Source organism: Podarcis pityusensis, assembly GCF_964106645.2.
Source record: "Podarcis pityusensis genome assembly, chromosome: 3".
Classification (NCBI taxonomy): Eukaryota; Metazoa; Chordata; class Lepidosauria; order Squamata; family Lacertidae; genus Podarcis; species Podarcis pityusensis.
Window position 1 is genome coordinate 45,724,319 of NC_138026.1, and position 12,458 is coordinate 45,736,776.

The 12,458-nt window shown below is 42.5% G+C and overlaps 1 protein-coding gene and 1 long non-coding RNA gene across 3 annotated transcripts in view; one reads left to right on the forward strand and one right to left on the reverse strand.

Moving 5' to 3' along the window:
* Window positions 1-12,458, forward strand: part of KLHL32 (kelch like family member 32) — a 67,926-nt gene that overhangs the window by 50,877 nt on the left and 4,591 nt on the right. For both annotated transcript variants that reach the window (XM_080997536.1, XM_080997537.1), the window contains 3 exons: window positions 35-761; window positions 8,600-8,658; window positions 11,966-12,158. In XM_080997536.1, coding sequence (XP_080853662.1) covers window positions 35-761; window positions 8,600-8,658; window positions 11,966-12,158 — 979 coding nt within the window. The remainder of the gene's footprint in view (window positions 1-34; window positions 762-8,599; window positions 8,659-11,965; window positions 12,159-12,458) is intronic.
* Window positions 768-8,592, reverse strand: LOC308472564. Its single transcript, XR_013983581.1, has 3 exons — window positions 6,959-8,592; window positions 3,549-6,894; window positions 768-3,172 (listed from the first exon to the last, which is right to left on the reverse strand). It is a non-coding gene; the product is annotated as an uncharacterized lncRNA (long non-coding RNA).

Genomic DNA, 12,458 nt, shown 5'->3' on the forward strand with positions numbered 1-12,458 from the left:
GACAACTTCATGTCCCCCCCCCTTTCCCTTCTAGCTAGCTGTGAGGTGGCTAGAACACAATTGCCGTTACCAATACATGGATGAACTTCTCCAGCATGTTCGGTTTGGGCTTATGGACGTGGACACCTTGCATACAGTAGCCCTCTCTCACCCTCTTGTCCAAGCTAGTGAAACCGCCACAGCACTGATCAACGAGGCCTTGGTATATCACCAGAGTATCTATGCACAGCCAATATGGCAGACCAGAAGGACAAAACCTCGCTTCCAGTCAGACACTCTTTACATCATTGGCGGGAAGAAACGGGAGATCTGCAAAGTTAAAGAACTTCGATACTTCAATCCTGTAGACCAGGATAACGTTTATATAGCAGGGATTGCAAACTGGAGTGAGCTGGCTCCCATGCCAGTAGGAAGAAGCCACCACTGTGTTGCTGTAATGGGAGATTTCCTTTTCGTAGCAGGTGGAGAAGTTGAGCATGCCACCGGCCGCACTTGTGCAGTACGGACTGCTTGTAGATACAACCCTCGAAATAATTCTTGGGCTGAAATAGGTCCAATGAAGAACTGCCGGGAACATTTTGTGTTGGGAGCTGTGGACGAATACCTCTATGCAGTCGGAGGTAGAAATGAGCTACGTCAAGTGCTGCCTACGGTGGAGCGCTACTGCCCTAAGAAGAACAAATGGACTTTCGTTCAGTCCTTTGACAGATCCCTTTCCTGTCATGCGGGATATGTTGTGGATGGTCTCCTTTGGATATCAGGTAGAAAATGTTTCATTTGAGCCATTTGTGCGATGACAAAACACTGTCAGTGGAGAGTGGGTTTTAGGAAACTTGTCTTGGAGAAGACGGGTCTAGCTTTCATTCACCAAAGGCCAAAGTTTAAGAAACCAAGTTAGGATGCAAAAAGGGGTGGAAGAGTTAGTATAGTGATTAAGAACCACAAGTAGTAAACATGAAGGAAAGTGCAGCTAAAGGAAGGGGGATATAATCAAGGTGCAGCGTTTTGTTTTGAAAAAGAACAGTTAAAATTGAAATTAAAAAAGCTTTATACTGGGAATTTTGGGTAGGGAGAAAATGTTTGTGTACTTACATCCTTGATGTAAATATGATTACTATGCACACATTTTTTTATACAGCTCAGCAGAAGAATGATGGCACTGAGGAAAGCCATGGATTAGAATAAATTGAAGTATAAGAAAGTAGATAACAACAAAAGTGAACTAAACACATAGTTGTATTGGGGAAGAAAGATAGTGAACTTAGAAATGGGAGTATTGTTGCCAAAAGTGAGAATGTTTTATACATATTTCTAAGTATTGTACAGAAAAGGAATATTGAAATAACACTCATATCCATAAAGTTGGTCGGTTTTAAATTTAGAGTTGGGGCGATACTTTTGGTGTGTCTTTCTCTTGGGGGATTTTTCAGCCCCCCTTAGTTTCTGAAGATGCTGCTAGGGAAATGGAGTCTAGGGCTTTTTATGGATGTTCTCCCCTCCCTTTGTATTGCACAGTAATAACAGGGATATGTTAGAAATGCATTCTGTAGTTATGTTCTGCACCTGTTGACTGGTAATTTTGAGGTTTTATAGAATGCTAAATTTTGCAGTTTCTGAAAAGTGTTTGATCTGGCTTGCTCACAAAGAGATGCTTTTCATGCTTTCAGTTTTCAAGCAAAATAGCCTTGAAATGCACCAGAACCATTATGGTTTCGTGTTTAATGATCTTTTTCTGAATGAGGAAATATATTGGTTAGGGCTAGACCATTTTTTCTTCTTTCAGGGTTTAGAATGATGTTATAGTTCATATTGCAGCACCTGAAAGGAAGAAGAAAATGCTCTAAGTCTAACCGGTATATTTTGCAGGACATTCGATTTCTCCTCCTCTCACTGCTGTCTTTACACTTTGGCAAACTTTATAAAGGCCGCAAGCTCCAATTCTTTACCTCTCTCCTAATCTGTAAACAAGCTAAGATTCTGCATGAGGTTGGGTGGGCAGGAAGGGGTGTGTGCATATGTGTCAGAGTGTGAGAGAAAATTCTTTGTAGATGAAGTTGATGGGACTAAATTGGCTTAAATCCAAGTATGTCAAGCTAGCTCATTCTAGGATAATTAAATTGAAGAATTTCCCAAGTCTCCTGAAGCTTCTGCAGCATCAGTAGTCACCCTGAACTGCTGATATGCAAACAGCACAAGCTCTTTGTTGTTTAACCAGCACTGTGTTATCCGAAACAAATTTTGGTGTATAATTATATGGGAATTTATAGTCAGTGTAGCTGAAAGACGTATGTCAGTGCCATATACAGTGGTACCTCGGGTTACAGACGCTTCAGGTTACAGACACTTCAGGTTACAGACTCCACTAACCCAGAAATAATACCTTGGGTTAAGAACTTTGCTTCAGGATGAGAACAGAAATCGCGCTGCGGCGGCACGGCGGCAGCAGGAGGCCCCATTAGCTAAAGTGGTACCTCAGGTTAAGAACAGTTTCAAGTTAAGAACGGACCTGCAGAACGAATTAAGCTCTTAACCCGAGGTACCACTGTATACACCTGGCTGTGGCAGGATCTTCTTAACCCCAAAAGAACCCCCAATACATTATTCTCTCTCAAAATTCTGGGTTCAAGGTCTTTCTAATCAAAATGTCGTGTTTTCTTTAGTCTTTGTTATGTTTAAACAAAACGCCGAAGGTTTACATTTCATAATAATGGCTTACAGTATGAGATACACGAGATGACAGGGGAAAGCATTGCTAAAAGTGCAGCTATTCCAAGGGTCTGTCTGGTCCTGCCGCCCCTTTCACAAGTGGTTAGACAAATGCTCCAAGGGAGCTAGTTGAGCATGCCGTGAAAGGGCCCCCTCCTGTCGACCGGCATGCGGGGAAATACTTGACGTTCCTTTTCACTACCTTGCTAATGGACATGGCGAGAATGCTAATTCTGTTCATCATATTAGGTCAAGGTTTCCATGTTTTAAAAGACATTTGCCAATTGGGAGTATGAGAGCACACATCCCTCCCCCCCACACTTGCATTATGCATTAATACAACAGGCACAATATATGAACCCCGTCAGCTTCCTCCTCTGTGTTGCACTTAGGGAATTCAGTAGGAAGGATGGGGACAAAGCTGGAATCAGTGGCTTCCACCTGCCATTGGCTTTGGCTCCACTTCCTGTTCTCCCCTAGAGGGATGCGGGTGGCACTGTGGGTAAAACCTCAGTGCCTAGGACTTGCCGATCGTATGGTCGGCGGTTCGAATCCCCGCGGCGGGGTGAGCTCCCGTCGTTTGGTCCTAGCTCCTGCCTACCCAGCAGTTCGAAAGCACCCTTAAGTGCAAGTAGATAAATAGGGACTGCTTTATAGCGGGAAGGTAAACGGCGTTTCCGTGTGCTGCGCTGGCTCACCAGCTGCAGCTTCGTCACGCTGGCCATGTGACCCGGAAGTGTCTTCGGACGGCGCCGGCTCATGGCCTCTAGAGCGAGATGAGCACGCAACCCTAGAGTCGGACACGACTGGCCCGTACGGGCAGGGGTACCTTTACCTTTTACCTGTTCTCCCCACCTGTCCCAATGGGTACCAGCCACCACTGCTCAATGGCTACCACACCACTCCTGCCTTTCTCCCCACCTGTCCCAATGGGTACCAGCCACCACTGCTTATATGTTTGAAAGCAACAGCAGATATTTGCTTATTACTCAGGATCCAGACTTCTTCCCTCAAGGAATGTTTTTGCTTTTCCATCCAAGGAGACCACATTTTCCCACCACTCACACTGCAATGGGGGAAAACGCTTCTTTTGACAACCAAAGCGGGGATCTTGGGGATTTCGAAAGTTGTGGCATCACTGGTGACTAGCAACACATCTATCCCCTCTTCCTCAGTCCGTCTCCTTTCCCATTTCATGAAATTGGATAGGAAAGGCTTTCATGAATCGTATCTTTCATCTCAAGCTATTTTAAAAAAAATTAGTTGATTATTACATTGATATTCTATTGTTCTTATAAAAAGCTAAATGTGGTGCACTTCTCTCCCCATTTTGTCCTTAGAACAGTCTTGCGAGGAAGGCTGGGCAGGGACAACAACTAGCCCAAGGTTAGTTGCTGAGGGGAGATTTGAACCCTGGTCTCACAGTCCTAGTTCAAGACTCTAACCCAGGGTTTCCCAAACTTGGATCCCCAACTGTTTTTGGACTACAACTCCCATCATCCCTGACCAATGGTCCTGCTAGCTAGATGGGAGTTGTAGTCCAAAAACAGCTGGAGTTTGGGAAACCCTGTTCTAACCAGTGCACCACATTCAGAAACGGATTGTCCATTATTACAGTCAATGCATTTCTGACTGCTGGATGCAAACACCAGAGCACGGATATTCCTACAAGCTTCCACAGTATAATTTTGGCCACAGTTGCAGACAGAATGTGAGCCTAGATTGAACCTGGCTCTGACCTAGCAAAGCACTTAATTTACACCCTTATTTTCTCTTGTAAAAAGCTGCCCTCCCTCTTGTCATGCCTTCAGTCCATCAGATATCATGCTATATAGTGCTAGTACAGGGGTGGAGAATCTCTAGCCCATGGACTAATTATGGTCCACCAGGGGGTCCAGTTTGGGCTACAAGGACTTGTCCCACAAACCACATCCAGCAGGAGGGCAGGGTTCCATTTTGCCTTGCTGTGCAAATAGCTTACAGCAGAACAGGATTAAGCACCCCAACTACCAACTGAAGAACAGGGGCTAAATTCTGATTAGAGGCAGGAGGTTTATGGAAATTTTGAAGACATGGGAAGGGGGATATCTGTCCCCCTCCCTTAGTTTTTTCTCAAAGAAAACAAACATTTTGAAAAAAATGCGGTACTTTTTGGAGCAATTTACATATAGAAAGTTATTTTGTTACTTTAGAGACAAAAATGATTCCCCACTGCTGTGCTAGTCCAAGTATAGCACGACAAATCATACGTTTTTTAGTGCTATGGTGCAGTTTGATGAGCTTTGAAAAAGCAGGTCTGAAAGATTTTCCACATGAAATTAAGCAACTGTCCCTAATACTTCCACAACAAATAAATGAAAAGGCACACACACTGAAATTCGGCTGATGGCCGGTTCAAAAATAGGTAGGGAAATGACCCATCAAAGGAACACAAACAACTGAAGCAGGATACTGTACTATTTGCAGAGGCTAGGAATGAATGCCGGGGAATGGTATACTCTGTAAACAACACATTTCATGGCATCAGAGACAGGATTCTGGTCTGAATAGATCACTAATCCAACACAGCGAAGTTCTTCTCATGAGGTGCATTATTTATCCCAGTAGTTGTATATAAATTCAGCCAGCAATCAGCGAGCCAAAAAAATTACAATCTCTTACTGATACATTTTTCTCCTCCTGCATTTGAAATCCTATGAGCTATTTACAGGTTGCTTGACTTCTAAAAGACTTTATTATAGACTTTATTTTTAAACGCACCCAGATATCATCTCTACTGATATTATCATTCTCCTTTTGGAAAGCAGCACAGGGAAGTAAAAGCAATTGCCTTTTGATTGTCCCATTTTATGATGGAAAAACATCACTTTTTCTGGTACCATTTAAACTTTTATTTTTCTGCTATTTTTTTAAAAAGACATTTTATACCTATTCCTCCATTGCCTAGAGTATTCTTAAAATGGTCGTTTGTGGGGGGCATTATGGGCTTGTTAAATTTAAATTTTGGTAGGTTGCTTTTTATATCTATATAAAAAAAGAACAACAGCCCTGAAACTTTTTCACTGTAGCACTTCAAAGTTAGGATAAACTTGGTTTTTTGAAAATTGATGCTGATAAGAAATGGCATAGTTAATGGCAGATGAATCTATAGAAAGCTGTTAAGATGCATATTCCTCCCCTGGGGAGAAGGTGGCGGTTAAGGGGAGATGGGGGAGAGGAGAGAGAGCAAAACTGCCAATCTATAAAATATACTTGTTGGCAGAGAATCTTCCTGCAAATGCGGTGATTGCAGGGGGGCAGTGGAACAGCATGAGGCAGCCTAACCTAAGAGCAGTCAAATCAGCTTGATGACTTTCAAAGCCAGGAATTCTGCTGGAGGCAAGGGTATTTGATCTGAGGGGGGAAGGGAGGATTAAAACATATAGAGGCTGTGCTATTAATTCCAGGTCTATTTTTCTGTCGTCAAATCTGTATGTAAATCCATAGCATCTCATTTTGGCAAATGAATCTTTTTTTAAAAGGGGGGGGGGGTGCAGAAAGAAGGCAAAGGGAACGTAATGGCTTTAAGGTGTAGGTATGTGTGTGCACGTGAGAAAAATTAAACATGCGGAGGGGAAACATCCCCAGTACCAAGAAATGAATGCACGTTTTATGCTTCCACGCCAATGTTAAGACCCAGCCGGACAAACGTCTATGGCAAAGGTATCCTTTGAATTTGCATGATTCTTGTGATGTGGACAGGCTTATATAGCAGGTATTTTAGTACAGATCATCAGTTGGGTTGAGAGAGGAGCTGGATTTTAGTTACCCATCATTTTGAAATGAAAATACCTTGTACCTTTCTGTCAGCCTGCTTGCCCTTCTGCTTCTGTTTCCACATTCTTTCCTGTCTCTCCGGCCCCATAACCCAACCCAACCCATCATGCATAAAAAGGCCTCTTCACTCCTGGAATGAACAGCATGGATAGTCTTACTGGGAACAGTGACACAGGCAGAAAGAGTCATGTCCCCCCCACCACCACTTCCTGTGTGCTATGGTCCCACTACTGGTCATCCCTCTACCTTAAAAAAAGAGAGAAAAGAAATGCGATCACAATTTCTCATCTAATCATTCTGATCTGATTGAGCTTTGAGGTTGCAATGAAGCAGATTTCTAGATTTCCTTGCATTTCTGTAAAAAGTACAAAGCTCCTCCTTTCCTCAGTCTCAGTCTGTTTTATTGCACATAGCCAAAGGCTGCTGCAATGTACACAGAATTATTTCCCAACTTTTAATTCACACTCCTCGTCCCTCCCTTTCAGCACACTTTCATTTCACTCTCTTTCATCCTCGTAGCTGTTACTTGAAATTCCAACTTTGCAACTTAAGTGTAGTTTTTCAAGTAATGGGATCCACAGGAAAATACTATTTACCTCTTTAGGGAAGCACCAGTGCAGCCTAGTGCAGATACAGGAGCTGGTGAGGGCGCGAGGGGTATGCTGCCAAAATCTTAGCTTCAAATGGGCCAGTCATGGCCTTTGTGGGGGGAGAGGGTAGGTCTTCAGCAGCGGACCAGCCGAACGTAGTATTCACTCTGGTTCACCGCCACTGAATTTAAGCTGGCTGCACTTTGAGCCAGAGCACAGTTGGCAATCCATTCCTCCCTGTACGTTTAGCTCTGCGTATGTAGGCACGACCTTGTTGTGGAGTTCAATCAGTCACCATATTCAGGGCCAGGGCGAAATTTGCCTGTAGACAAATTGGGCCCCTTTGGGTTTTTGACTTCCTCAGAGCAACTGCCACAACTTTGGTGGAGGGGGAAAAAAAAAAGGCATTGGGTTGGATCCTCAGTCTAACTTGAAGGATGAGAGGAACCCTCCCTTTGGCTATGTCAAAATCTCAGGATACCCTGGTAAAGGGGTCTGGGTTGAAGATTCTGGCCAAAGGTCCAGACGGAAGCAGATGGGCCATTAGGACTTCCATCTGGTGGCCTTGGAGGGGGTCACCCTTAACCTAGGACCGACCCTTGTGAATAATAATCTAGTAGTTGGGCTGAATGATTCAGGATACATACCCAGTGGCTATGCCAAAGCCTTCTGTCATCTGTAGTGGCCAGTTAAATTCCAAGATCTTGTCATGTTCTTTTGTTGTTCCTAAGTTACTACCTCTTCCTAGCTCTCGAGACACAATGTGCATGGGCCCGCAAATGGTGACACGGAAGTGTACCAAATAGGCTACACCTGATTTGTCTCAGTACATGTTTGTGACAGACAGTGGGGATGGAGAAAAAGCTGTGCCCTTCCTAAAATTAATTTACATGGGGACAATGAGAAATTACCTTATACCAGCAGACATTGTGCAATTTCTTCCTTTAATGTTCACAGAAGTTCAGTCAGCAGGATAGGTGGCTACAGATGACATTGTTTTTAGCATATATTATGATTAGATGTATTTTTATCCTGACACTTCTCCAAGGTTATGGTACCGTACAGGGTCGCCCCACCCTAATATAATATACCTTGAATTTATTCTTAGGACAGCCCTATTCTTCCAGATGTCTTGCATATATTTGTGTCATCATGCAACATATTACTTCTGTCCTTACTTTTAACTGTGTTTGTTCAGAGGACCTCTCTCAGCAGAAGAAACAGAATGGTGACCTTCAGGTACCCTTCAGTATTCAAAGGGTGCGACTTATTTTGCCTAGTTGTGGTTTGTGGCTCATGAACCAACATGGGCATATTGTTAACTTGCCACTGGAGAAATAAGGATGTTGGAAAGTGAAACTTGACAAATTCCTTTTTGCATGTAGCATGAAAAAAATTGCAGTATGCTTCCTAATGGTAGATAATTTGCTTTAATGCACTCCCAACTGTGTTTAATGTTCGTGTAACACTGTAAACATCTGTTACAGGAGGAGTAACAAATACTGCACAATATCAGAACAGGCTAATGGTATATGATCCTTCACAAGTAAGTTTATATATTACAAGTATTTATTTAAACACAAAGAATGCAAAGTATGTGAGTAAATGCACTATCAAATGAGTAAAGCATCTCATTCCAAACAACAATAGCTTAGATGACGATATAAAAGCACAGCTCCTGTGCATTGGCAGATCCTGGTAGGCCTTAAGAGAGCCCTGTTTTCCCTTGCTCTTTAGTATGCAAGGAAGCAGCTCACCAGGAAAGTCTGGAAATAGGTGACCCATATGTGTCTTAATATCCACCATCCAGCCGTCTTGGTCCCTGCAATGTATGTTACTTGAGCGCTGAAGCTCATGATGAAGGAAGATACAGGAAGTTTATCCAAAACCTGTATTCCAGTCTGCCTTTGAAAGATGGGTATCCTTGATCCCTATGATCCTGCCATCAGTTAGTGCGGCATCCTTATTGTGAGGCAAATATCATGACCTTGGTATCTATTTGTATAAGTTAATAGTTGGAAATGTAAAGACTCCTGCTGATATTAGCATCTTTCCCAGCCCAGCTCATTGGGATTTCCCAGCTGAGAAGCCTGAAGTTGAACCTTGGATTATTTAAGTGAGCCAAGTCAACCCCTGGGCCTCTTGCACTTAGAACTATTAATCATTTTTTTAAAGTGCCACAAATAATGCTAACAGGCTGAAAGCTGGTGAAACTAACGGTTCTCTGTATGCATACACACCTATCACTTCATTTTCAGAGGCAGGTTCTAGTGGAATGTCAGATGCTAGGAACAAGTAACGTAAATAGTTGTCAGCTTCATGCTTTCAGAGGTATCTTGCAGGTTACTGGTGGGCCTTGGATCTGATCTAGAAAGGTAGCTCTTAACATTATGAAGTATGCATATGTGGTGGCACTTGAGATACCTATTAATAAGTAAACATACTTAAGAAACAACCCATCCAAGCAGAAGTTTTAAAAGTCAGTTTATTATCTGTCATAGGAATCTGCATTATAAGCCAGATCACACTATTTGTCTATCTCAACTGCCCCAAACACATTTTAGGAAGGCTGTAATTCTTAAAACACACAAAGCCACAGTTCAACTCAGACTTAAGTGTTCTGATGCCCGTTGAGATCAGTGGGGTTATGTACACTTAGCTATGTTTTGGAATGTAATCAAGAGTATATTAGTGCAACTTTCTGAGGAACCTTTAGACCAGATTCTTAATCATTCAGTTAATATTCTTCTCCTAATGAAATAAAAACCAGTTAAAAGAACCTAACAACACATAACAGGTAAAGGCAGTTCTGTATCTTGTTCTTCTCCTTGTGTCGTGGTTGGAACAGTGTTCTGAAATCTTGAACTCCCATCTGCTACCAGCCTCCCTGTAGTTCAGCAGCTGGGGACACCAGGTTAGGGAAGAATGGGTGGAAATGCAGGGCTTCAGAGACCTGGGTTCAAAAGCCCATTCAGCCACATGCTCACTGGATGACCTTGGGCTGATCACTTTATCTCAGCCTTGCCTACCTCAAACATGGCTGACAGGATAAAATAGAGTGGAAAGGAAAGAATGACCTACACTACCTTGAAGCAAGGCTGGATGCAAATGTAGTAAATGTTTGCAGAAAATAAATAATATTTGGTGCAATTTGCCTTATAATATGACATTTGTGCACTTCCATTTCACATTGTTGGTGTTGGTGGAGAAACACAAAGTGGCGCAAGTTCCACTAAATCAGAGCTTTCCAAACTGTGTCTCGTGACATGTTAGTGTGTCGGCTGCAGTGTGTAGTTGTGTTGTGTGAACACTCCCTGCGCTCCTCCCGGGGCTGGAAAGGGGTTAGTTTAACCTCTGGTTTTTGCTAGTAAAAGTGAATTGCTGTGTTGCAAAATGATGCATGTCTAAAAAGTGTCACCAACATGAAAAGTTTGGAAAGCTCTGCACTAAAAGTTGAGAGAAGATGTGGAGAGCAGACCCAGGAAGCTGCCTTATTCACCACCACCAGCCATCTGTTTTGTATAATTTCTACTTCCAGCTTTAGATAGATTTTGTGCATTCTTTAGTCCCATTTGCTGGCAAAATAGTGATTTGTGATTACAGAAAAGGGGCTGGATTTTAGCAGTGCATTGAGCCACCTTAAACCCCTTAGAAGTACCTGCATTTCTTGCACCAAAACCTAGCCCAGCTGACTTCTCTCTGTATGAAGCCTAGGATTTGTTTTGCATGCAAATGTTTGTCAACAGCAGTTTCAGCCTCACGATGAACAAAATAACATTCTGCCTATTTATTTACATTTTCTAATGCTCCCATTTTTTATGTGTATTATATTTTGTTGCCTTTCGGGGCTCAGAAGCTGTTTCCTCCCACTTTCTGGCCCTCTGCATACTTGGGTTCCTTTTAGGCCAGAGCCCCCAAACACAAACAGTTAATAGGTAGAAAGTGTGTGTTAGCATTCTTGCAATGAGGTCGGCTTCGTGTTTTTACACACATGCTCTTTTTAAAAATTCTGCTGGCATATTGTATACGGTGGGCACTGGAAGAACCTCACATCTGCTTGCGCCTTGCACAGAATCTCAATACCTCTATAATTCGGTGCTAGTGCCTGTTTCTGCGCTAGGCCTTTGTGGAGTGCTGATAATGCCTACCATCTGCCACTGAGCACATAGCTACCTGCCAACAGGCAGGCTGGGGTGACCTCTGCTTCTCCACTGCTGATTAGTATTCACACACTGGCTTATTAGGAATGACCCCACCAGGCCCCTCTGTTTCCTTGCCTTTGCAGTGCTTAGCAGCTTACCTGGCAGTCACTGCTGTGGAGGAAACTAAGATATAATCAGGGGATGCAGGCAGGCTTTGCAAAGCAGATGGTGTCTATAGTTCTGTGTCAAGGGACTGGACTGCTAATGCAAATATTAATTCCTCCTGGCCAAATAATACACAATATAATAGATAGCTATACATTATGGGGGCTACATGGTGCAATTGTTTTATGATTTCCACTGTTTCATGCACACTACTCTCCGTTCTTCTAATAATAAATTTGTTTCACCTCTTCTTTTACCAATTAAAAATATCACTATTGTTTACCTAACCAGTGATACACATTAAGAAATAAAAGGGCACCAAGCAAGACTTTTCTGCCTGGGAAAACGTTTGGCTAAATTTTCATTCGTTTGGTTAATTTTAATAGCTTAGGCTATGAAAACTTAAGTTACTACTTAATTTTCAAACATTATTTTGATGTGGCTATATGGGTAACATTTATTGCAAGCCACCTTGAACCTAGTAAGAAAGATTTTTTTTTCTATAGAAATTAATGTGAACCAGTTCTCTTATGTTTGTATTTACAGAATAAATGGCTTAGCCGCAGCCCCATGTTGCAGAGAAGAGTCTACCATTCAATGGCAGCTGTGCAAAGGAAGCTGTATGTTTTAGGAGGCAATGACCTGGATTATAACAATGACAGGATTCTTGTCCGCCACATAGATTCCTACAATATAGACACTGACCAGTGGACACGCTGCAACTTCAGTCTGTTGACAGGCAAGTATTTTGTTTATATATTTTAGTAGAGTATGGCACTACAGCAAAGTTTCAAGTCAAATTCTTCCCTCCTCCCTGATTTTTAAATTCAGTTAGTTTGCACTGTTTGAGCTTTGGATTTTGCTGATTTGCAAGGAAAGCAAAACACAATCAGCTTCATGCAAGTTCTGGCATCGAAACAATAGACCAACAGCAACCCAGTGCTGGATACTCTGATACAAGAGGCAATATCTGGATTCCTTTCCCTACTTCATATAATTAAATGTGTGGAGTGCTAAAAACACTACTTCTCCTCATCCC